This window comes from Neopelma chrysocephalum, unplaced genomic scaffold (genome assembly GCF_003984885.1).
Source record: "Neopelma chrysocephalum unplaced genomic scaffold, ASM398488v2 Primary Assembly neopelma1_24, whole genome shotgun sequence".
NCBI lineage: Eukaryota > Metazoa > Chordata > Aves > Passeriformes > Pipridae > Neopelma > Neopelma chrysocephalum.
The window spans coordinates 42,056,799-42,082,970 of record NW_020897693.1 but is presented as its reverse complement, the minus strand read 5'-3'; the positions used below and the strand labels follow the sequence as shown (position 1 = coordinate 42,082,970).

General features: G+C 43.3%; 1 protein-coding gene across 3 annotated transcripts in view; it reads left to right on the top strand.

The window, feature by feature from the left end:
* The first annotated feature begins 14,263 nt into the window (after positions 1-14,263).
* Positions 14,264-26,172, top strand: part of PRIMA1 (proline rich membrane anchor 1) — a 55,604-nt gene continuing 43,695 nt past the window's right edge. For 2 of the 3 annotated variants that reach the window (XM_027673872.1, XM_027673878.1), the window contains exons 1-2: positions 14,733-14,964; positions 21,178-21,328. In XM_027673872.1, the coding sequence (XP_027529673.1) occupies positions 14,872-14,964; positions 21,178-21,328 (244 nt within the window). In that variant the 5' untranslated portion in view covers positions 14,733-14,871. Of the gene's footprint in view, positions 14,502-14,732; positions 14,965-21,177; positions 21,329-26,172 lie in introns of those variants that run through there. The other variant, XM_027673873.1, reaches the window with a different exon arrangement.

The window sequence follows — 26,172 nt, the reverse complement described above, 5'->3', positions numbered from 1 at the left end:
GTTAAACATATTAAAAATTGATCCACTTATATATACTTTGCTGCAGTTGAAGTTATCAAGGTTATAAATTCCGAACAGTTCCCATGCTTGTGGTGAGTAATACCAGTTTTAGGATGACAACATTCAGCATAACCTTTCTTTTTGCACTAAAAAGCATTTTCCTCCACAACCTATATGTTTAACCTCTGAGATTTCCCCTTTACAGAACACAAAGACTTCTGTTTTCCTTGTGTTTTAGAGATCATCAAGAAGCAGTATACTTCCTTTTTCTTTTCTTCAATGAGGGACTGTCTTTGAAATCACTTTAAGTGCAAGGCATGAAATACTGCTTTGTGAGTTTACATACCTCTCCCAAAAACAGTGGAAATGCCAGACTAATGCATTCAAAACAGATTGGCTTTGAGATTGTTTCCATATTTAGGTGTCTGATTTGGGGTGTCTGGAAAGAGCCCAATGCAAAGGATAGATATTAAACTTCAGGTGTCTCCCAAAAGATCATGTATATTTATATATGCAGTATGTGTGCCTATGCACTGAGCTCTCTGAGGAGGTGACTCTGGTCTCTGCTGTGTATGTTCCCAGCCCCCTTGAATGGAATAAAAATTCCTAGTCTTGTTTCTCCTAACTGTTCATCTCAAGCCTTCAGATCTTTCTCACTCTTGGATCTATTTTTAAAACCATTTTTTTTCCCTATAATATATAATCGGCAGTCACCTGACAGGAGAGTTTACTCAAGACTTCGAAAAAGCTGCTTCAGGACCACATGATAATAAATTCTCCTTAATCTCAAATATATACGAGATACAGAGCAGGGCCCACAACAAGTTTTATAGAGAGCATTAGTGTCATCAGTTTAAAGAGAATTGAAAAGAAAAATAACATTGCATTTCTGAGGAAAAATCCAAGTAGTGCATAATACTAAAAGGAACCTTTCTAGAGGGAATTGCTTATGAAAGAGATTTTTAGTTCAAAATAAAGAAATCACTAGGCACTGTATAAGCATTACATTGATCAAAAATAGTCTTCTGAAATATCGGGATCCAAAGAAGAGACCAAGTAAAGGGCACAAAGGAAAGTAAGCAAGCCAAACAGAGAAACTCCATCTTGCATTTGCAGCAAAGAATGTTTGTGATCAGACTCACAAATAAGACCCACAGACCTGCAGTTGGGAACATTCGAAACCTGACTTATAGCTATGATCCATTACAGTGCTAGATTTATTGACCACCTGTTGTGAAAACAGACCCTTTTTCACAGCAAAAGCTCAGCTCGCTGTTTGTGAAGTATCTCCTGTGTTATTTTCCCAATTTCCTCAAAGACGCGATTAACCAGTGCTGCTCCATCCCTGTGCTCACCAATCAGTGCAGTATTAATAAGATGCCAGGTGAGACAACTGAACCTCCTGGTGAGCTATTGAAAGGAAAGTGAGCATGCTAAAAATATTTAGAGATTTATTTGATTTCTCTACATGAAGTCCTCTATAATTTATCACTTCAGTTCACACTTGTTCTGTTTTCTGCTTTGTTTTATTTTAGAAGGGGGTCTTTCTCTCCTGATGTACAGTAAGCACATCAGAGGTTTGGATCTATGATGGTTGTCTGTGCACTCCAGTCCCTGTGTTTAGCTATTTTCCTATCTGGTACACTAGCAGGCTTCTCTGGTTGTTCTGCTGAGCACAGAGAGGCTGAAATGATATACATCTCAAATGTGTATATGTTGAGCAGTACGGTTACGGTGTTCTCTTCTTTAGGAGTTATATTGTTCATAAATATCCAGATATGAATGGGCACAGTGCTGGGGAAAGCAGGAGATTGATTCTTATTCTTCTGAGATGCAGAAGTAGCCTGCTCTGCTTTACTAAATCACAGTGAAACAACCCCCTCATATAATGGTTATTTAATTTTATCAAACAGGTCCCCTTGGAACAGGCAGGTTTTCTGTGAGAAGCTGAAAGCAAAATCAAACATGACATTTTGGGATATTCATCAAAAGCAGTTGAATGAATGAATGTCTGAAAACAAACACCAGTTTTTCCCCAATATTTCAATAGCCATGGTCAGAGACATGACAAATTTTAGAAATAAAAAAAAATCATTGGGCTTACATTGTAAACTGCTGACAAATAAAAACAATCAGTTAAATTTGTTTGAAAACTTGCGTTTACTTAGCATTATAATGGAAAGTCTTATAAGCATAGAAACAGTCCCATGGAGCTGTTGGATGCCTTGTAGGCAGTAACAGCAACTATTCTGTGTATGAAAGTCTGTCAAAATCAGTAAGGACTGCGAAGTCCAAAAGCAAAATAGGTACGGGAACATACAGGTAGTGGATGTAGTTGCCACTCAGGATGACCCAGAACTGGGTATCTCACTACATTTACTAAGAAAGGTAACAAGGCACTTTTGTTTCTGATACTTCTAAATTAACACAAAACTGACTACAGGACAAGTACATGGAACAGACTGGTTGATACTACTGAATAAAATCAAGTTTTTACTATAAATCAGTCTCAAAATGGCCAATCCTAGCCAGATTGAGAGGTCGTTGTATATCTAGTCATCTCCCAGGTAATGTTGAAGTAGGGATATTGATAGATTCATATGTGCCTGGGTGGAAAATTACCTGAAAATGTAAGAGGTCAGGCCTGGTATAATACAGAAGGCATGAATGATATCCAGAAAAATGTTTTGGTGAATGGACTCATCGCTGACTTGAGTTATATCCCAAAAGTCTCAATGAAGTTGACATTGTTGTCTTAGGCTGAGCACTCAACAATGCCGCTCAAAATCATTAACTGTCTTTGGAGATCTTGATTTTTTAATGTGGAGAGCCATTCGCAGGTGAGGAGTTTTTTTTTAAAAAACATATTGCTGTATTACATTAAAAATACATTATATTACATTGTATTACATTAAAATACATTGATATATAGCCATGTAAGTAAATATATAAATAAATTAATTTATTCCGTTCAAGAGAGGGCTATGAGCATGTTATATTTATCTCCACTGAGCACTGAATAAAAGCTTAAGAGCCTGTGGAAAGAAGTAAGGGCTGAGTACTCCTGAAAGATGGAAGCTTACTACTGTTTTACTGCTCAGTCTTAGTTTCACAGGACTTAACCCCAGGCAGAGATTAAATGGCAACTTTTTACAGGTTTAGACAAACTTACTGAGCCCATTGCGTGCAACAGGGCATTTTCTTTCAAAGGTGATTTATGTCCTCTGTGTGGCTGGAGCAATAAATACTCAGCAAATTAACTCCATGCTGGCTTGTAAAACAAAATCCACATTAATCTCAACTATCAGAGACAACTATAAATCGAATGAAAGTGAAACAGGGTAAAGAGAGTTTGGAAACAAAGCTCCATCACTGGCAACACAGCCCTGGGCAGACATTATGGCAATGTTGGCTGAGTTCAGCTGTCAGGAGGCTCCAGAGGACTGACTCTTGGGGCACCTTCAGCAAGGTTGAACATGAAGCTTCAGGTCTCCATAGGCCACATGCAAGGTCCTGGAGACCACTGTGGGGAATAATTACCTCTGCTCCAGGAAGGAGATCAGTAGGAAAGCTGAATTTTTTCTCAACAGGAGGAGGAAGGAGTAACTGGAGAGCAGGAATGGGAACATGGAGAACGTAGCAGTCTTTAAATTTTAACATGAGGCCCATTGGTCCTCTTGGGTCAATAGAACAGAGAAACTTCACCTTTTCCGGTTGACGTGTATGAGTCACATGTGTTTGTACCCAATGTGTGAGTTATCCTGGTTCTATCTTTCTGCAGCCAGTGCTCTGGGAGAATCACATTATTGAAGTCTTCTATAAAACTTGTTTCCGAATTATCTTTCCTGAATTAAAGGTCAATGCTCTTCTTTTTGAGCTAGCTCTGAGGAACCTCCCCCATAACTAAACATACAGGATTTCCTACAAGCAGTGCCTCCAGCTAATGCCAATGGAGGAAGCAGGAGTTGTTTCAGATTTGAGAGCTAAAGGTAAGGAGGAGAAGGAAAGAAGTATACATAGCTATTGTAGCTATTTCTACTGGACTATGAAATGTGGTGAAATTCCTATAGTTTTCTTAGCCTGAATAAATGTATTCATCAGGGCACCTTTTTATCAAAGAATACTGTATGCAAGTATCTGTAGGTGCATGGACCCTACATCCTATAGATGATACACAGATGCAGTGTTAGATATACACTTACAAAGCCTACTTAATTGCAATATAAGCAAGCATCATTTGCTATCGGATTTGCAGCACTCTCATATTCTGTGCTCCAAATTAGTCTTGGGTGAATTCCATCCCCGCAGCTCACCCATTCTTCTATTACAGCTAATCCAATTACTTCAGACTCTTATCTTCCTTCCAGTGTGCACATATGCCATCTTCCTCGTGGAAGTCATTCTGTAGAAAAGTTAATAAGCATATTTATGTTAGAGAAGTAATGCACCAAAGTTTTTATGAGCACAGGAATTTATTATCTTTGTGGTAAGCAAAGCAACACATTGATGAACAAGATGGATGAGCAATTTAAACAAATGAAAAGGAAGAATGAATGGATAACTGAAAAAGGCTACACCTCACCCCCAGTTCAGACTGGAAATAGCACAAAGAGAAATGTTCTTGAAAACAGATGGTTGACACTACAGAAAGTTTTTGGACTCAAACTTTCCCCCTTTACAAAATGAAAATATGCAGAGTGCCTGTCGATGATGGATTTTCCCAACCTGTAGGTACCAGTAGGATCTGACAGGGCACGCCAGAACTCTCTACTTGAATCAAGTCAAAGCTGAAACTTGACCTGGTTCTAACTAAAACTGGTTGTAAGGAGAGGAGAAGCAGTGTTTTCTTGCACTTGAGCTAGTTACAGAAATGAGTTTGAATTGTGAGAGACAGATGTTATCAGAGCCGAAGGTGCCTAGAGGCCTCTGCGTACAGGTGGCTCACTGTAGACAGGGGACCCCACTGAAGCCTCTGTGTGAAAATGCAACCACTGACTTTGCCGGCTCACATTCCAGCAAATGCATTCTGGTGCAATTATTCTCTTTCTGCATCTGTGTGGTGTCTTATTTTCCAAACTGGCAGTGGAGAGCTCAGCTTCCAGATTCAAATACCAAAATGGGATCTAATAACTGCTCATATGAGATGCTTGGGAAGAAGCCCAATGACTGAGTTATATTTTAAAAGATGAGAGGGGCAAGACCTGTACTAGCTGAGAGCTAATCATGCTCCAGCACCATAAAATTGGAGAGAAAAGGAGTGATGCACACCCTGAACAGTGATGCCAAACTCCACCAAGGTGGCCAGGAGAGAATGGCCTGGGACCCTGGAGTTGCACCCTGGGACTCGCTCTGCCCCTCCACCACCACCAGGGCCAGAGAAAAGAGGATATCAGCACCAGGTTAACCTATAGCCTTCTATAGGTTAGAAGGAAAAAGGGGAAAGAGAACCAGCCCGTTTGCTCTGGCACCCAAAGCAGCTCTTAGCTGTTCTAAATTGTTCTGTGTGGGACTATCAGCATAGTTGATGCTGGATTATTACAGCAAAAATGAGCATTATGAGAATATATTCAAGTGCAGGAGAAGGATGGGGTAAACGAGCATCTGGTAAAACAGCTTTATTATGAGGCAATTTTTTAACTCAAGAGTAAACATTTGTTCCCCTGAGCAAGAATCATCCCTGCTAAAATCCCCCATAATAAAAAGAGCCATAGGATATACCATCTTCAGGACCCTATTTCCTTTCCCAGTGGGAGGACACATTGCAAAGACATTCAAAAGGACAGTGGGGTTTTGTTATGGAAAGCAGCATGGCAGGCCCATGGAGGTCCTAACTCTGGTCATGTCGCTACCTTTAAGCAACAAAGAATTGCTCCTGCCTGCAATATCCAGTATACAATGGCAGAATTACATTCCTGTATGTCTAGGACAAATGTGTGGAGCTGGACTGTGGATTTCCAGTTCATTGGACAGTGCTCTACGGGCATGGGTACACACAGGCTGCTGCAGGCATTTCAGCTCCTCTGCCACAGCTGGGACTCAGCAGGACTGCTGCTGTCACCTGGTCAATTTTTTTAGGGGAAACCAGAAAATGGCAGCTAAGGAGCTGATTAGATAAGTAACATGGTGTTTCCAAGAAAAAATAAGCTGCCCTTTGCAAACAAAGATACTTCAAAGACAGTTTGATTATCACTTTCCCGTAATACCATATAATTTATATAATTTAATACCATATAAAATTGGGTAAAATATATACCTTCTCAATGTTCTGCTCTTTAAGACTGCAAGTGCACTGGGGCATCCCTGCCTATTCCTTAGCATTTGACTCAGGCCATATTAAGTGAAGGCCCAATACTAGTTCATCCCTTGGCACTGCAGCAATAAGGAAAAGGAAATGATGTTCACATTAGCTTTGGATAAAAAGCAAGTAAAATGGATTCACCAGTTCATAAGCAGAGAAATGTTTCCTTTGGTTATGGGTTTTCTCCCTGCTCATACAGACAATTGCCAATTATTCCTGCCTATAGGTATAGAAAGATTACTCATCACCAAGTTAACAGCAAGGTAATCCACAATTGCTGCTGTAATTCAGGTTTAGAGTTATTACAGCAGCACGAGTCAGAAGGATTAAATAAGAAGGAGGGTACGCTGAATACAGGAAAATATTAAATGCAAATTGTAATTATTCATGACTGACTCACGAAAAAATATGTATTCAAAATCTGTCATGATTTAAACATTGAAGAATACAATGCTTTGCATTTATGTAATGACTTTCATCCGAGGATCTCAAAATGCTTAGGTGGCACTGAGATGAATGCAAAATAATGTCAATCTTGCAGGGGGGCTTTAGGTGTGTTTCTTCTCAAATTAGCAACCATTGGAACATCCTGCATTTGGGATTTGAAGCAAGGGATAAGCTAAAGGACAGAGGAAGCATCTTAAGACAGAGCCTAACAGTCAGTTAAACGAGACAAGGGGGCAGACAAAATGGTGCGAGGGGCAGTCAGCAATGTGAGACATACCACACATCAGCATGTTACTCCTCTGGGAGTGAGTGTCCCCAGCCAACATTGCTAAGGCTGCATATGGCTGTGTGCTTAGGTGGACACTGTGCCAGGAGAAGCTGAAATGTGTCGTCATTAGCAAAGATCAGCTACTGCTGCCTCCATTACCTCTTCATAACACCTTGTACACTAGTTATCTTCCACCACTGCATCAGATACATTGATGGGAAGGTTCCTCAAAACAGTGCCTGCCAGGGGTTTCCAAGACATCAGAATGAGAAAAAAAAATTGCAAAATTAAAAAAGAAAAGAAAAAAAAAGACACAGGCTCTTCCTCCACCTCCTGCACAGACAAGCAGAACTAACAAGCAAAGAAAAATGGAAAAAGTGAAAGCAGCAGCATTCAAAACCTAGTCCACTTTGAAATAAAACCATTGTGAAAATATGGCACAGACTAATACTTGATGGTCTGGGGAACAGAAAGGGCTGACAAAGATGGATCTGATCCATCCTCTAGTCCTCAAACTGGTTTAGCCTCTGTTGATCCTTACAGATGCATTTCTAATATCCTTTAAAATATCCAGTGATAGAGTACTTAAAAATATATCTAGCTTTTTTCTTCTGTCTGATTAAACCACAGGTAAGCAGCAAGCAAATATGTTGCATATACAAAAATACCCCAAAAATTTCCTCACTAGCCAAGAATTCTTAGTGCCAGAAAAAACATGATGTGGCTCATCACAACAAAGACAGCATGGGAATTTTGCAGCACGTTCCTTCATCCCTTTTATGTAGGCTGAGCAGGATGGTGGCATTTTAAAGCAAGAGAGAGCACACCTCAATCTGTGTGGAACAGAGTGTGGGCACTGATGTTAGGGGACATGAAGATGGAAACCTTAACCACTGTCTTCCTGGAACCTCCTGAGAGCTCGCTCAGTTTCATGAGACAAAACAAACTGCAAGATAAAGAGCACTCCAAGGTGTAAGTGCTTCAGCTGGAGGAACTATGGACTGCCAGGCCCTGTAGAGAACTTTCCTCTTTTACCTAGTATTTGGTAGAACACGTATTTGTTAAGATGAAGAAGGAAAAAGAACATATCAAGGGTTTGAATGTTGCCAAAAAGATGGAATCTCAGAAAGATAAAGATAACAACTGAGATTTTATTAATAAGAGATAATTTCAGAACTTACACCTTTTTTCTTAGAATTGTTGCCTAAACATGTTGTTGCCTTTCCTTTATGTCTAGCTGAGAAAATTCTTTGCACTGTGTATGCAAAGACAGGCCTACCTCTGCAGTGGGCCTTGCTGCCAGAAAAATGCTTTCTGACCCTAGAAAATACATAGAGGGGACAATAGGAACCCACAGTACCTCAATGTTTAGAATATTTTATAATACAGATATTTTAACTTTTGTACCAGCATTCATCTGTTCTTCAATGGCCAAGCAAGGATTGGTGCAGTTTTCAGTTCTGAAACACCTCTATGTTTGGCTGTCTTCTGTACAAGGAAGGAGACATGGTCTGTCAGGCAGTCTATGTGTGTGTGGCTCTTTGACAGCCAGTCTAAGCCACGAAGAACCATTCTTCTATCTACTGGCCTAATATAACAAGATTCTAGCAGTATCTTACCAAACATTAAGATAACCTACCACCTATGATCAGCAGGCAGATCCCAGTATATCTTCTGCAAACCAAAAAGTGTAGGCACCAATTTAGGTATCTTCTTCTCTTTCTTCAGACATTAGAGACCACACAGGATGTAAGACATGACAGCGGTGGCCAACTGGATTGGTGTGCCTCAGGGTGACTTCAGACACAGATGATGCAAAAGACTTAGAGAGATTTAACACTGTGTAAAAGTCTAGAAAACACTGACAAACTGCTGGATCTTCCTTCCCAGCTGCAAACAGAGACGCAATATATTTTCAGGAGAATACAAATGTGCTGGACAGATTTGAATCAATATATTAAACAAAAGCCTATATTATGGACCAAAAAGACTTGTTGGGAGAACTGGGAGCTGCTACCAGTAATGCCTGTGAGAGTTGTCAGTGTTTGCCCCAGAGCAGTGTTTGGTTCTCAGCATCCAGATGTTGGAAAGAAACTCTCCCCATTAACCCTAGCGCTATATGACCGCAGCAGATCTCAGTGGCAAGCTCTGCTGCCAGTGGTATCTTTGTGATAGTCCCCCACCAGCTGTGATTTATAACCAATCAATAGCTCTTGTTATGAGACAGATGGGCCCATTACAGTCTGACCTGCCCAGAGTCTGGCTCTTAACTCTTAACCTCGGCTGATATAAATTATTCACCAAAATTCTGTGTTGAACATTGGCACAATCTTGTATTTCTTTCCGTACCATTAACAAATGTCACATATTTGTCAGTGGCACAGATTATCTCATCCACCTCACCATAGTGGATGCCACATTTGTCAAATGTGTTGTTAAAGAAACAGCAGAATGGCTCTTTACCAAAATCCACTGCTGTAGAACTTATGGGTAAGTGAAGAAAAACAAAAATTACTTGGGGTGTGTTTGTACCAGTATTTTCTTATAACAATTAATAACATCTTCATGATTTCCTCTTAGCATCCCCACAGCTTGGAACCCAGATATGAACCCAGATGGTCTATATGCTCACAGCCACCAAGACAGGTTGGACAACCCATACCTGAGATCTGCAGACCCACAGCTTACTAAAATCTGGTTACTAGTTTTTCAGACTGGGAATCATGTCAATTAAAAACAGAGTTAAGAAGTAAGAGAGGGAGAAGAAAGAGAAAGCAATGTTCTGTGAAATGGACCATCTTTCAAGCATTTTTTAATGAAACACTGTCAAATATACAGACCTGCACACAGTAGTTTTAGTCCCCAATTCAATCATACTTTTGCTAGGCATAGAAACTGCTGGACTTGTAGTTTTGGGGAATATTCTGATGCTTGGGATTCACTAAACTGACAATCAAAATTAATGTAAGAAGTAGTAATATGTTGTGTGAACAATTGATAAAGCTGAAAAAAACAGACATACTTGGGACATACAAGCTCTTCCTCACATCTAGGACTTTTCTGGACACTTTAATAACTAATCCCACACATTTTATCTTTATATTTATAAACAAAGAGTAGGGATACTGCTGAGCAAATCCATTTGCTGAAGAGAACAAAATGTGAGAAACTACTGAAAGTGAGTAAGCAGAAGGCCTGTTTATCACTGAATGCAGCATCTCAGAGCTAGAAAACTGAAAAGACAAGAACAGGCTTACATGATGTATAGCCACAGCTTTTTTGCCCATGAATACAAATCTGCCATGTCCTGTAATTTCAGGTGATGGAGTACAAGCTAAAGACTACATGATGCAGCTCTCCAACATTGGTCCTATTCACTCCTCACCTAAACTGACATGGAGCCATCAATTTTGATTAAGGTATTCCTGATCTATAGCAAAGAAAAGGAGACACCCTGCTTTTGTTTCCAGATGCAGTGCAATAGCCCATATTTATGTGAGAGAAAACTTGAAGAGCACTTACTGAAATTCGGACAATAATGAAACTTAAAACTCATTTCCAATCCTTGAGTATAATGAAAATCAAAGAATCGATGTTACAACTATTTATTCTAAATATGCTCAAAGTTAGGAATCAAATTTTAAATGATCAAATCTTCCAAAAATCGAATCTATTCTTTGCATGGTCTTCAGTTTTATCAAATAATTGGGATCATCAAGAAGAATCCTATCCCCTCCCTGGGAACTGATGACGGTGTTTGGAGAAATGCAAATTCCTCCACTGTTTCGGACACTGTGACCTTTATTAATTTCTGATCTTCTAAAAACTTCCCAATTCGGTGTGGATTTCTGGCAGAGACTTTCAATCCAAAAACAATAAATTTGCTTTCCACATGTTGAAAGCACTGCTTTAGATCTATGGAGCAATAAAAATATATTTTAAAAATAGCAACAAAAATATTTTCAGTGCAAGCCAAAGTGATGCTGTACATTTACCTGCTTGCTGATGGTTTTCTAGACTGAAACCCAAAAATTAATCTGAGACAGACCATGCTTTCAGGCTGCAGAAGGCTTTGAAAATTCAGTGCTGAAATATTTTCTGTTTATGTTTTGGCTAGCATTTCACCAGGTTGGACACTCTTCTTTAGTTCATTGACTCACATCCAGAAATGTCATTAGCAAAAAAAGCTTAAGTGGATTCTTCCTAGGCCTGACTGACCACAGAGCCTGAGAAGAGGTCGCCTTCACTTCCTCTGCCACTAGCTCCAGCTAAAACTCCACTGTGATGTTTCAGAAGACACAGGGACAAAGCTTGCCTTAGGTCAGACTGGGAAATATCTGTTGATTTTAATGAAGTTTTGACAAGTCAACCTCGAAGGGAACCTACTCCTGTGCCCTCTGAACACTTGAATTCATGCTGTAAACTCCATCAATACCAACAAAATAAATAGCCTCCTAAAGTCTATTATAACCATTATGGCTACTTAGATTAAAGGAGTACAGTAATACTTGTTTGTACAGGTAATCAGTGCTGCAGTCCTTACTAATGTTTCCTGAGTAGCTGTTGCACCAGAGTGTTAATAACAATTTTTTCAATTATCAGCAATTGTTTTGGAAAAAAGCCACAAAGTAAACAACATAAATACTCCTTTGGTAATCAAACCAAAGATGAAAAGGAAAAAGTAATGGTCATCATTCTATTGAGTGTTAATATTCAACTTAAAGCTTCCAAAAAACTGCTTGAATAATGCTATTTGTGCAGTCTTTTTCTGAAAACAAATTAAAAAAACCTTTTAAAATAGCTGAAGTTATTATTTTGAGCTGTAATGCTTACTTATAACACACTTTTCATCTCCAGAGCACTGAGCCAGAGCATGGACCTTTGTTGATCACACCAGCAAAGGAACTGATATTGATCATGATTTCTGTGATGTGCTAAACACATTTTGGAGGACAGGATCCCGTTACTGCTTTTCCCACCAAACACAATACAAATTTCAGGTAGCTAGATCTGGTCATGCTGGTTTTGACAGGCAGGGAACCTGGTGTAGGTAATTTTAAAAATATGCCCAAGGTGGCAGGGAAGTTGTGGCTGGTAGCGGTACTACAGTCCAGGAAATCCTGGTTCTGGTTCAGGGATGGTAGCCCTAGCCATTATCCTGCTCAACACTTCAGTAGTGTGACTGCTACAAACAAATCATCCTGTTCTTGCACACACCAGTCCTGGTGCTACAAAATACTTAACGCGTTATTAAGCAAAACATATTTCAAGCCTGTCATTGATTCAGGGCCTACAGTCTTGCAAGCATTACATCATTTATCTTCCTTGTAAGTGGGAAAAATTCCTGGACTCTATTTTCTCTCCATAGAAACTACAGAAGAGAAGCCAATGTAATTAATTAAAAGCACTGGTGTCATGTGGACAAGAAGAGGGCACATATTCAGCCCTCTCTTTAGCCATTCAGACTAATGGGAAATATGCCTGTGTGTGGACCACATGACTGGGTCCAAAGGATGGATTTAATATATCTGCAGACCAATCATTTTCACAAGGGAACTGTCAATTGCCAGAGTGAAACAGAAAGGATACTGATTACCTGGGGTAAACTCTGCTCTTTTTTGTGTCAGAACAATATCCCTGATTGCACTTGCTTCCATGCGACCGGGTTGAGTTTGGCTCTGTCTACTCAGTTCCCTGGGTTGTCTTGGAACCACAGAAACAGTGCTTTGAGATGGACAAATAGCTACTTGGACAATTGCTAATGGCAGGCAAATCCACAGTTCTTCAGACATTAAAGCTTTGTAAATACTGAAAGAAAATAAATCTGTGTTGTATTTTTTTGGCGCACAATGCCTAAAGCCTTATCTCTCATTCTGTCAAGAACCAAGAACTATGTATACAGATGGTGCAATTTATTATGTTCTGTACTGTGACCAAGTGCTGAAATACCTTCAGGAAATCACCAGAAAGCCTGAAAAGCTTTGCTGTCTCTTGTGACTCCACCTCACTAAAACTATAATTGAATGAGCACAGTATATTAAGCCCTGTGTATTACACAGTAGGCTTACAGAAAAGGACACCATCTTTTTCAGCTTCATTACAGAAAATATATTTGCTGTACAATTACTGCCTATACCCGATGTCACAATGTCTCTACCTCTCTGTATTCTGCCCTTACAAAACCACAAGGCAGGGATTTACAATAAATGTCCAGGTTCAATGAGTCTACCTCAACTCAGGTGTAACACCGTTACATTCCAGTATGCTGTTCTCATTTGTAAGATGCTGCTGGGCCTTATAGTCCTGACATTTAAACCAGCACCTGTTGGGGCTGAAATGAATGGAGATGGTGGTGTAACAGTGGTATGAAAAGAAAATTTTAGCTGTGTATCAGCTGAGAAGTTAATGTATTTCCATTCCCGCTTCTCTGAGCAGATTTTTATGAAACTGATTATTAAACTTGACTCAGTGGGTGCAAGAAATACAAAGAAAAACTAAATTCAGTATCCTCAAACCTATTCATCTCAGGATATGAAATATAAACCCTGTGTCCAATATTTTGTTCAAACCCATGTGCTTACTGCATTTGAAACATTGAAAACAGGACCCATGTGCCATTGACCCAACAACAGACGTTTGATGGTCATCCTGATACCCACAAAGCCCAACTTCCAGCAACGGCCACCATTCACACAGCAGTTGTTTTGCTCATTTACTGCTTCACTGAAAGCAAAACCATCTTCATCCTTGATTTCTACTGTTTCCTTCTTGTAGGGAAGCCGGGTTGCAGTGTCTTCATATTGGGGGGGAGGAGAAGGGGAAGGTGGTCTCTCCACTTCCCCGCAAGCACTGTTACACATTTCCGCGTGCTTTCTCCGAACACAGAAACACAGAAACATAAATGCCATGAAGCGTCTTCCCTATTCCCAGAGACACCGGGCTGACCCAGCCCCAGCTCCCGCCTGTCGGAGGACAAGCCCTTGTATCACTCGTGAGCGAAGGGGGGAACACTAACAACCACCAACCCCAAAACCACCTGGCCGCAATTCTGGATGAGGCTCCTCCAGGACGGGGGTGCCGGCTGATCCCGCGCTTCCCCCTTGGCTCGGTCCCGCTCTCGGCTGCGGGGAGGGCGCGGTGGGCGGGTGCGGCGCTTCCCGGCTGCCGGAGGTGCCCGAGCTTCCCGGGGGCCGCCCCCGCCGGGGCTGAGCGGAGGGCAGCCGCCGGGAGGAGCCCAGGCGGGGAGGGAGAGACGAGGGGAGCCGTGCGCGGAAGGGGCTGCCTTGATGGGCTTGAAAAATCACTGCAGCAGCAGCGGCGGCGCCGGCGGACAGGGGGGAGATGCAATCCCCGGGCTGCGCGGCCGCGCCGCTCCCCTCGCCTCTCAGGCTCCGGCCCCGGCCCTGCCCCTTTTCCCCTGCGCCCGGCTCCAAACTTTTTCCGCCGCCTGCTCACCCCCTCGGGTGTGAGGGAGCCCTGGGCTCAGCGGTGAGCGCCGGCCGGGGAGCTCCCGGCACGGGCAGGCTGCCGGCGGCTACGGCCGGAGCATCCCGTGGAGGGGGAGCCGGCGGGGAGGGAGGTGGGCAGGGCGGGGGTGGAGGCGCGTCTCCCTGCTGAGGGAGCTGGGACTTGAACGGCTCTGGGTTTTCCCGACCACTCTTTCCCCTCCCCACCCGCCCATCTCCCTGCCTCCCTCCCCCCCTCCTTCCCTCCCGCCTTCCCTCCCTCCCCTCCAGAATTAAAGTTGGGACAGTCGCGCTCCGGGCATGGGTGCGAGCCAACGCCTCTGCCGCCGGCTCGCTCTGCTCCCTCCCCAGGTCGCCCGGAGCCCGCGCCCCCGCCCACCCGCCCAGGAGGGATGCTGCTCCGGCAGCTGCTGGGGCTGCTCCGCTGCTGCTGGCCCTCCCTGCTGCTGCACTGTGCCCTCCACCCGCTCTGGGGGTCCCTCCAGGTAGGGTCGCCCTAGCCCGCTCACAGCTGCGGGGCTCGGGGGGCGGCGGGCCGGGGCCGGGGCGGGGGCAGAGCGGGGGCGCGGGCAGAGCCACTCCGGCACCCCCGGCACTGCGGGAAGAGGCCGTGGCGGGGCGGTGGTCGCGCAGGCGGCCCCCGATCGGGGTGAGCTGTTGCTCTCAGAGGCGCGGGCCCCCCTCGCTGGGCGCTGCGGGACGGCGAGTGTGCGGGACGGGCGGCCGGGGACAGCCCCGAAGCGCCGAACTCGGTCCGAGAGCGGTCGGTCCGAGCAGGATGGAGTTGACTTTCTTCGGCGCGCTGGCGGCCGGAGGGATGGAAAGCGCATTTTGCTGTAGGTGGCAAGATGCACGGAAAGAGGCAGTGGCGGAGCGGAGCCCCGGCGGTCATGCCTTGCCGTGGGTTTTCGGTGTTGATTGCGAATTGAAGATTCTGTGGGTTAAGGGCTGAATCAGCTTTTGCCAACTCCGACGCGGTGGTGTTGTGTGACCTTGATTGTAATGTGAGGTGACCAGCAAGAGAGACTGGGAGAAACTGGTATATAGTGAGGGAGAGCGCCCATCCAGTTTGGAGACTCAGAACAGCAGCAAAGCTCAATTCAAATGCGTCACTTCGATATTTTAAAGTTTATTTATCATATATGTCTTCAGAGAAGTGATTGATGAGCCAGCCACGTGCCGTTCAAGAACTGACCAGTTACAGTTTCTTTCTTGGAGAAAACATAGTGGAGACTCCACATCTTTTACTCCCTGATCTAAACTTAGTGACTCCCAAGAGATTAAAGAGAGATGTTGTTTGTTTTAGCATCTTGTCTCTTGCCATGAATGACAAAGAGGATTTGTGCTCCTTACGGATTAAAATGAACAGAAATACAACAAAAACAACCCAATTCCCCTGTCATAAAAATCCCTGCCAGTGCTACCTTCCTGCTGTCCTGCTCAAGTATTCAGGTAGCTGAGCTTAAGTTAAAACTATAACTGCATTTTTCAGGGAAGCACAGTTGAGTGAAAAGAGATGCCTTGTGCGATCTCTCTCCTGTAATCAGTGAGTCAATCAAATGGAAAAAAAAACTTGCATAAACATCTTTCTGGCAAACTACTCAGATAATCTTAAGACAATCTTTCAAGAATAATTATGTTTATAAAAATTGAAACAGGCTCTGAGAAATGCAAAAGCCAAGGAGCACAGGCTTTCCTTGCTGTAATTTGGAAGTTTTGTTGTCCCATTCATCAACTATACTTGTGCTATTGCTTGCTGTTCTGTCAAAGAACAAGCAATAAAGCTGCTCAAGCTTTTGTCCAGTTCTTCCAAAACTAGGCTTAATCTAGGGCTCCCATCAGCAGGTACCAATGGGAAGGGCAGGTGTGGAGTGCTCACCTGCATGCCAGCCTTCCGTCCTTCCTGTGACTGAAACTCCTTCATCTTTGAACCCCTCCCATGACTCCCTTCCCCATATTGAGTCATAATCCTTGCTGTTTATCTTCAGAGTCTCACAAACCGTGTTCTCCTTGACTAATTCTGTAATGTCGCGTCGTGTCACTCCCCTGCCCCTGCTCCATCTATAGCAGCCGTCATGTTTTCTCACGTCTCTTCTCCCAGCCCCTTTTCACCCATTCGTCTGTGCAATGACTTATGTGTGGCATTGCCTTCCCTCCCACCTCTTTGCATTCTCTCCCTAGGCCCTGCCTTGTGACACTTAAGAGAATCAGTCAGATGCTAATCAAAGGAGAAGCATTTATTTTATTCAAAGCAAAACCAAAACAAAACCCACAATTTTTTCTCATTAGCCTCATAGCCAGCTCTGTGACAAGAAGGATGGGATGATTCTGTCTGATGCTTTTGACATAATTTAAAAAACAGAGCAGTAAGGGTCATGATAAATAGCAGGGTCACATTTTTTCTGGTTTCATAAACATGGGTCTGGATTAACTCTGATGTGAATTACACAGAGCTGTCCTGGGATTTATGCAGTGGTGTTGAGATCTCATCTCTGTAGACTGCTTCCAAGAGACAAAGCTCTTGCCACATCAGGAGGCTTTTAGAGGTCCCTGTGCCTTTTCAATCTTTTAAAGCTTTCCTCCTTTTACCTGATTAAAAAAGTTGCAAGAGGGCCACCCTCCAGGGAGTGTATTAATCCTGTTTTCCTATCCCACTCTGTAGAACATGCTCGTGAACTGCTGCAATCACATGGGACTCTGAAATACTAAAGAGCTCTGGCCACATGCAGATTTATTCCTCCACTTTATGTAAAGCAGGACTAGGACCACTCTTTCTAAAGGAAATTTTGGATTAATGAGAAATATGCTACAGGTACAAACTTCAACAGAGACTGCAAAAGGAAACCACCAGTTACCACTTTCTGTTTGTTTTTTCCTGGACATTTGTGGATCAGATTTTCATTTTCATAAATATTTTAAAACATTTGTCCTTTTTGCAAAACATGTTTGCATGAAATGCAAAAATCCATAAAGTCAAGTCTACATATTTTCAGAGCAGAGAAAAAAAAATGCATCAGCTTGAAGTCCAGGCAACATATGTCTAGACTGGCCAGCTCCTGAGTGTGTTTTAAGAAAGCCTCGTGCCAAACAAACAACCAAGTTTAAGACAGGCCAAGAAGACGTGTTCATGGCTTCTCCAGCACCCAGACGAATGGCTGGAAGATGCAGAGGTAACAGCTAGGGAGCAAGCTCTGTGGGGTCCATTTCCAGAGGTGAACCCTTGCCAAGGCAACCTCTGTGCTACAAACAGCCTGGCAGCCTGTTGGGTTTCTAGTTACACATGAACCTCCAAACGGCTTCCAAAGCCATTCTGGGACCATGAAAGTGTCCAGCAGAACAAGCAAGCAGTAAAGTTTGAAGCCAGACTCAATTACAAACCTGGCCAGAAAAAGATTAGGCTCTTTCAACATGCCTTTTTTCTCCTGCCACATGCTGTAAAGGCAACTTACCTTGAATTGCAGACAGTAAGAAAGAAACATGAAGTATAATTTTATCACCTTTTGCCAGAGCAAGATTGTTCCCTAAAGCATATTTTCTAGTGATTTGTTCTGCTTACCTTTAGGAGACACAAGTGACAACCTTCATTTCTTTCATAAGAAGACTAATAGACATCAACAGGGGGATTATTTTTTCCTTGAAAAGGATCCAAATGTCTTTCTTTTTTTCCTAATTCTATTTTGCTACTGTTATCTACTGTTTTATGTTACTGTTGCTATTCTGTCTTCTTGCAGCAGTCCTTGGCTATTTCTTTTCTCTTCGAGGCCTTCAACCTCTATTTGGGTCTTTCCTTTTCCTGTCAGATTTCAGCCAACTTACAGTATCTATGTTATTGAAAACTAACCATCTAAGAGAAACCCCTGGCAAGGTAATATCTGTGTTCCTACAGGTATCTTCTAACAACCAGACATTTTACTCAGTGACAAGAGAAGGGAAACAAATAGGTGATAAAGCCTCTGCTTTTAAATGTCAGTTCTTTCACGATTCTTTAAAAATGATCATATGGAATTTTGCTCAGATATTGAGAGACAAAGTAACTTTTTTTTTTCCCCAAAAAGTAATATTTTCAAAGTAGACAGGAGCAAGGAGTGGCTGGTCGTGTATAGGGTTAATATTGTCTGCAGAGTAATTGAGAAAATTATCCAGTGGTTTCTGAGGACACTCTATTACTAGGCTAAGGTAGGAGAGACTCCAGGGATTTAAAAGCAGTCAATAGCTCTAAAAAAAAGACAGAGCAAGCTTTTGGTTCGTGTTCATATTAGGTTAGAGCAATAAGTCAATGTAGCTTTGCAATACCAGTACTGTCTTCAGACTTACATACACAAAGCTGCTTCTGGTTTGCAAACAAAGCTGGCTCCAAGTCTGCTCAATGTTATTCTGCCCTGTGTCTATCTTCTCCATCACACTGGCTCATGTGAGACTGTAGTGAGCTCATAGGATTCAATAACAAAGGATCTAGTTAGGGGACAGTAGTTATAGCTAGGAGTTAATAGTTGCTTCCTGATCAGTTGCTGGGACCAGTGGAGAGATGTTACCCCACCTCCTTCCATCAGCACAGTAAACGTTGTCACACCCATTCAACAAGGTGTGCCACAGCCTCTGCATGGAGTAGAAGCTTTTCTCATGGGGCTCTTCTTGGGAGCGTGCCCAGCACCCCAACGCCACATGTGAGCAATATTGAAAGAGCTGAGGCAGTATGGAGGATATTCTGCTGCCCGGGATCACTTACTTTAAAAATAAATAAACCTGCTTAGCAGACAGATTTATTACCAGTCATGAGGGATTATGCAGCCGAGTCACTTTGATTCATTAGGGCGTTCAGAGAGTTTGTGTAAGTTCCTGGAAGCTGTCTGAGATGGTCTTTAACCATCCTCTTACTGTTACCTGATGGTGAAGGGGAAACTTGGAAAGCACTTGTGCTGAATTTGTTTTTCCCTATGTTTGGTAATAGATTTTGACAAGCTGTTTAAAGAACTGAGCCTTCTGCCTTATGCTGTGCTGAGCCGTCCTTCCGACTCAGCTACACGTAGACTTTTCTATTCTTTCCTCCCTCCCTCCCTATAACATTTAATCAACAAAGCCCTACCTCCATTTCCCCGAGGCCAGAGTAATGCGTCTTTCTGCATTTAGAAACCTCCTACGCATGTGAACATGTCCTTTGTGCAGTGATGTTGTTTTAATTAGCCACATCTCTCTTTTTGGCCAGAAATATAAAATGACTGTATACAGCTTTCCTGCAGCCAAGAGGCAGTGCAGCCCCCTTGGTGCCCAGCTGCAGGGAGTGGGAGAGGCGCCTAGCCTGGGGGCTAGAGTTGAAAAGGTAGAGGAGGCAGACTGTGCCCAGAGCTGGCAGGGAAGGGAAGCAGAGCTTGGATGGGAGAGAGAAGCAGGGAGAAGGCAACCCCGGGTGACCCTGAGGATAGGCAGAGAGGCAGAACCAGCATGCCTAGAAGAAATCAGAAAGCATGGCATGAGGCATCCTCTTTGTAATGACCGACATGTTGTGGAAAAACCCTGATTACAGAGGATGATGTTAGGCCAAAACTATTAGGAAAATAACCCGTCTGAGACCAAACTGCACAAGGCAGTAGTTGAATGCTAGTGTAACTGTCCTTAGCTTCAGCAAGACACAAGTCTGTCCCAGGTGGTCTCCTGATACTTACATTCAAAATGCTTGTTAGATAACATGCTTATTAATCTTTTACACTTTGCTTTGTCTCCTTAAAATTGTATCCAGTATTTTCCATCTGAGTATAAGTCATTCAGAAAGAGCTGGCTTAGAGACCTTTGAAGTTAATACCTCTCAGAAGCTTCTGTGATGCTCAGCAAATTTCCTTTTCATTAGGGACTGACTCCATTTTGTAGCATTATATTAGGAATTTTAATGAATATTCCTTAAATCATTAGTTATGTAAATACTGCTGATGATAAGACAAATTTGCTGTTCATAAGTGGTCCTTGTCATGACTAGATCAAGCTATTGAATGTATCATATACCAGTACTGGCTAAATCATTGTCCATGGCCAATCGATGCCCATACTTGGGTTCTGCAGTGCCTCATCTTCAGTTTTATTAGCCAACACTGCATATTACGCAGGTTACAATGTGGCATTTCCATTTTAACCGTGTCATTGCTGTGGTCTACAGATGAGTAAAATATGTGTTCCCTCTCCTGTGAAATACCCTGTGAAATGCTCTCTCAACTTCAAAGTGATGCTGGCAAAGCAGAGGAGAGATGTCCTCTGGCTTTCAGTTCTGCCATAAGGAAAATGAACATAATCCTGACCCTTACTGTCTTGTAATTTTTATTAGCTCTCTTTGGCTTGCAGCAATGACCCTGTGAATAATGCATGCTGCTAGATGGCTTTCCTGAGGAAAGAAGGCTTACGCAATCGTATTGTCTGCCACTGCCTGCCTTCTCCTTACACCATAATAACTCAAAAACCAGCTGGCCAATTTCAACCAAATTTGACAGAGGGGAAAGGAGTCTTGAAGCTTTGTATTAAGTAAAAAAATAAAAGATAAAAAATGGGAACCACATAGGGAATAGACACTCTAGTAGTCACCTTAGTGAGGAACATGAGCTCAGTTCTCACTACGGGTCTGAGGTGCCACTCGGATACTCGAGTCTAAGAAACACATTCATGGAAAATCAGTTGTCATTGTTCTGCTGCTCATGCAATGACTTGTTTCTTCACAGATCACTCAGGGTGAGCCCCAGAAGTCATGCTCCAAGCCTGTAGCAGAGAAAGTTGCAGAGAGCTGCCAGGAAATTTGCCAGTGCAGGCCACCTCCACTGTTACCACCGCCTCCTCCACCTCCACCGCCCCCGAGGTTGCTGGCGGTGCCGAGTAAGTAGCCACTGGTACAGTTGTGGTGCACTGAAGGAGGGCAAAGCGACGGGGACGCCTGGACAGACAGAAGGAGAAAGGATGTGGGAGAGGGCACAGCTAGCTTGTTTGTCATTTTCCACTTAGCAAATGGAGGAAGAAGTGTTCTCAGTAGAGATGGAGATCTGTTTTCTGATCAATGAATGATGCTTAGCTTTTGGAGGAAAGCCAGACAAGTTCCCTCCTATCATTGTATTATATATGATTACCTAGTTTTAAATGGTTTCCTAATCCCCTAGCCCTGGGAAATGCTTTCCTACGGAGACTTCGCACTGTGCTGACCTTTCAGTTGCATTCCTTTTACGCCAGGTATGCGGCTTGACAGTCTGGGTACTCCAAGGGAAATTAATTACAACTGTTACAAAAATCAGAGGCATGTCAGTGGCAATTGAGCGGTTTTCCCACTAATGCACATACAGGCTAAGACTCATCTATTTCTCTTCATAAAAATCAATGTTCCCCATCCTTATCTGAGTTCCTCCTAATTTCCAGCCATGCATCCCCATGTCTGGCACACTTGGTGCCTTCAGCTCTGCCAGCTCCCTTCCACATCAGTGGTCCTGTGATCTCTGATGCACAGATCATTTCTGGAGAGTGATAGCTGTGCTGGTGGTCCCCCAGAGCAGTCTCTATGCAGTGGGACAGACCTCACCAGTGCTATGTGCGCTCACTGGGTGCAGATACATGGACTAGGTCCCAGGTATTTGGTATTCCAGCAAATCTCCTTAATGTTTATGCATTTTCACAAATTTGTCTCTCCCTATAAGGCTGCCTATTAATTCATCTCCCTCCTTATATAAACTCTCCTGGGAGCAACGTTGCAAAGTATATCTAGTATCCTCAGCACTTCCCCCAAGGAAAAATAAATCATTAGGTATCATTATTGGGCTGTTTGTCTTTATCAGTGCCGTCTCCAGATGTGCAGAAGACACGAAGTCTTCTGCACAGCTTTTAGTCAGACAGAGGACAGGCAGAATTTTTCAGTGTCTTTTCTGCCAGGAGCATGATTTGTACTTGTGCTACACTGCAGAAAATTAAGGCAAAGGCAGAGAAAAACCAACAGGGAAACACTTGGGAAAGAAAGTACAAAGACAGCTGGGAAAGGAGAGAGGGATGTTTTTTATAGCAGGAAAAATCTCTTTCAATGTTCAGGAAAATGTCATGGACAGTAATATTTAAAATTACCTTGATCTTTGTATCACAGGCAGAAAATTACATACTTTGCCACTCTGTTTTCTTGTACCTGGGGCACCCTGTTGCCCTGAGGGAGACAAGATGTGGCAGAGTAGCATTGGCACAGGGACCAGCCCTGCTGTCCAGCTGCAGTGGGAAGGGGGGACTGCTGCCAGGCTGCTTTCCCTCCCTGGGCTGCCATCAAGCAGCTGCTTTGAGTGCATGGATTTGTCTCCTGTGAAGTGGGAAGGAAGTCATGTCAGAAAAAAAGAAGTCTGTCACACATTACAGAAAGATGAACAAGAATTCAAATGGGCCTGTGACTGGGATAGCCTGATGCTTACTCAGGCTGGATTGCCAGGTGCTAACCCAGTTTTAAAAATGAGCTATATATATCCAGATGACTAATATTTAAGCAAGTGACTTCATTTCAAATACAATGAAAAAATAGATTACACATTTCTTTCACCAGTAAGCTTTAGAGTAGCAATCAAGTGCCTCATCTTGAAAGATGCTTTCATTATTATCAGCTGTCTAGGCACTGTGATTTAGCCCACGTGTACAGCAATCCTCATCCTTGTGATAAGGACAAGCCTAGTGGTTAAATATTGATGTTATAGATACTGCTTTTAAAATGGTATTCAGAGAAGAGGGCACTAAAAAGCCAAAACAAGCTATTGTGAAGTGGTTGATGCTAGACTTGCACTTTGCACTTTCTAAGTGATTAAAGTTTAGCATTGGAAAGACCTTAGCAAAAAAGCAGCAGCCTGGGAGCCGCAAGATTTTTACCTTTACAAGGTACGGTGTCTGCCCCATGAGGCACTCCATAAAGATGCTGGCATTGCTCTCAGAGGTTTGTGAGCCACAAAAGGCTGCAGTCTGCTAGGTACTGTTCTTAAAAGCTCTCTCAGCAATCCAACTGAATCTTGCTGGAGGTTTAGGTCAACTCTAAAACAGCTACTGTGGTTTGGGCTGGATGATTAAAGCCAGTACATACAAAATTCCTGTCTATCCAATAACTACAGACACTGACAGTTCAGTTACCTGCTAAATGAAGCCATCTAGTGCTCTTTGACATGTGCGCTCCAGCTGCTGCTGTGGAAAAGCAGGGGATCCTCTGCGTGTCCTCTTTATTAGTCCCACCTGAATGTTTTGCAACCCTACTTGGTTGTATGGGATGGCACTGGGTAACTGTTTGTGAGCAGCTGAATCACTCCCTGAAAGGCTATTATTGTTCTTGAGGACAACTGAGGACTTTCAGGAACAGTTACAGAATCACAGAATATGCTGAATTGGAAGGGACCCACAAGGACCATCGAGTCCAACTCCTGACCCTGCACAGGACCATCCCCAAGAGTCACACCATGTGCCTGAGTGTATCATCCAAACACTTCTTGAACTCTGTCAGGCTTGGTGCTGTCACCACTTCCCTGAGGAGCCCATTCCCGCATCAAACCACCCTTCTTCTATGTGAAGAACCTCTTTCTAAAATCCTACCTAAACCTCTGCTGACACAACTTCAGGCCATTCCCTCGAGTTCTGTCACAGGTCACCACAGAGAACAGATCAATGTCTGCCCCCCCTCTTCCCCTCATGAGGAAGTTGTTAACTACAATGAGGTCTCTCCTCAGTCTCCTCTTCTGCAGGCTGAACACATCAATTGACCTCAGCTGCTCCTCATACAGCTTCCCCTCAAGGTCCTTCATCATCTTTGTTGCCCTCCTTTGGACACTCTCCAATAGCTTAATACCTTACTTATATTGTGGCACCCAAAACTGCCCCAATATTCAAGGTGAGGCCACACCAGTGCAGAGCAGAGCAGGACAATCCCCTCCCATGACCGGCTGCTGATGCTGTGCCTGATGCCCCCCAGGACACAGTTGGCCCTCCTGGCTGCCAGGGCACTGCTGACTCACATTCAGCTTGCCATGGACCAGGACCCCCAGGTCCCTTTCCACGACACTGCTTTCCAGCATCTCATTCCCCAGTCTGTCCGTACACCCAGGGTTGCCCCATCCCAAGTGCAGAATCTGGTAGTTCCCCTTGTTGAACTTCAACTATTTGATGATTGCCCAGTCCTGTGATTTGTCGAGGTCTCTCTGCAGGGCCTCCCTGCCTTTGAGGGAGTCAGCAGCTCCTCCGAGTTTTTGTCATCTGCAGACTTGCTTAGTGTCCCTTCCAGTCCTGCGTTGAAGTAATTTATGAAGATATTGAAGAGCACGGGGCGGAACCCCACTAGTGACAAGTCACCAGTCTGATGTTTCCCCATTAGCTATTACCTTCTGTTCTCAACCCCTGAGCCAATTGCTCACCCATCACATGATGTGCTTATCCAGCTGTGTGCTGGACATTTGTCCAGAAGGATCCTGTGAGAGACAGTATCAAAAGCTTTACTGAAATCCAAAAATATTACATCAACTGGCAGTGTATTAAGTGTCTCTTTAGACATTTTGATATTGACAGGTTGATCCAGCAGCAAATCATTAGCTCTGTTTCCTGCAGATAGATTTGTACAAAATCTATTAAATGTTGTGAATTCCATAATTCATATATAATAACTGGCAACTGAGAGTTGCATTTACTCTGAGTGGAAATAAGCTAATTCCCTCTGCAGAAAATGAGTAGAATTACACACAGCTTAGCAGGCAGTCTAAAACCTCGAGCAGTGTTAGGAACACCAGTTTTCCAGACTTTAGGAGACACCTCCCTGTTATAGTTGTGTATTTACAGCAGGAATGTGTGGGTGTCCAGGAAGGCTACCATCAGCTGTGCTGTGGATGCTGGTTCTCTCAGTTTTGCTGGGTGACCCTTATCTTTTTCTGCGAAGTGGGGCCTATGGAGGATTTAAGTTTTTGGTTTCCTGAGCTTCATTCCAGATGCAGTTTGTTGGCAACACATTGAGATACTGCTGACTTGTTCAGTATGTATACCTTGCTGAGGTTCTTCAAGGAAAGGGACTCCAGCCCATGTTAGAAGAAAGTAGGATGGTGGGGACTATGTGATGACGTGGTGAGGACTGTCAGGAGACATGGTCACGGAGCCGATTGAGGTTCCTCCAGACAGTCTGGCATATTGATGTTTCCGGAATAACTCCCCTAATGCAAACAGCTGCCTGCACTTTAACCCATGCCTAGAAAATTGCTCATTGATAAGTGAAGGGAAAGCTCATGAGGCTCTGAAGGGCCTAAGGCCAACTAAGCTTAGATGCTGACAGAAAAGGAAGGAGGAACTTTCAGTGAGTGTGCTCCCTCAATATGGCTCTAGTGACCTGAAGGAGATAGAGATGCTCAGAACCTGGCCTTTAATTAACTGTGTCTTTTTTCCCCCCAAACTGCTTTCCTCCTTGTCTCTGGATTCCATCCAGGACTAAGATAGGGTGGATGGAATACTTGTTTGGGCAGCATTTCTAACCTGGCTTCATGGACCCATGAGATTAAGCTAGTTCAAATGATGTTGACCCTTAAAAATCTAAGAAACTGCTGTTGTCAACCCTTAAATACTCTGTGAGCATGCAGGTTTCTCCAGGGGCATTGTAAAGAAAAAAAGGACTTTGTTTGAAAATGAAAGGCAGGCTTTCAAAACAGGAAAGGGTTAGAGCTGCAGTCAGTATCAGTTTTAGACTGTGTAAGGTC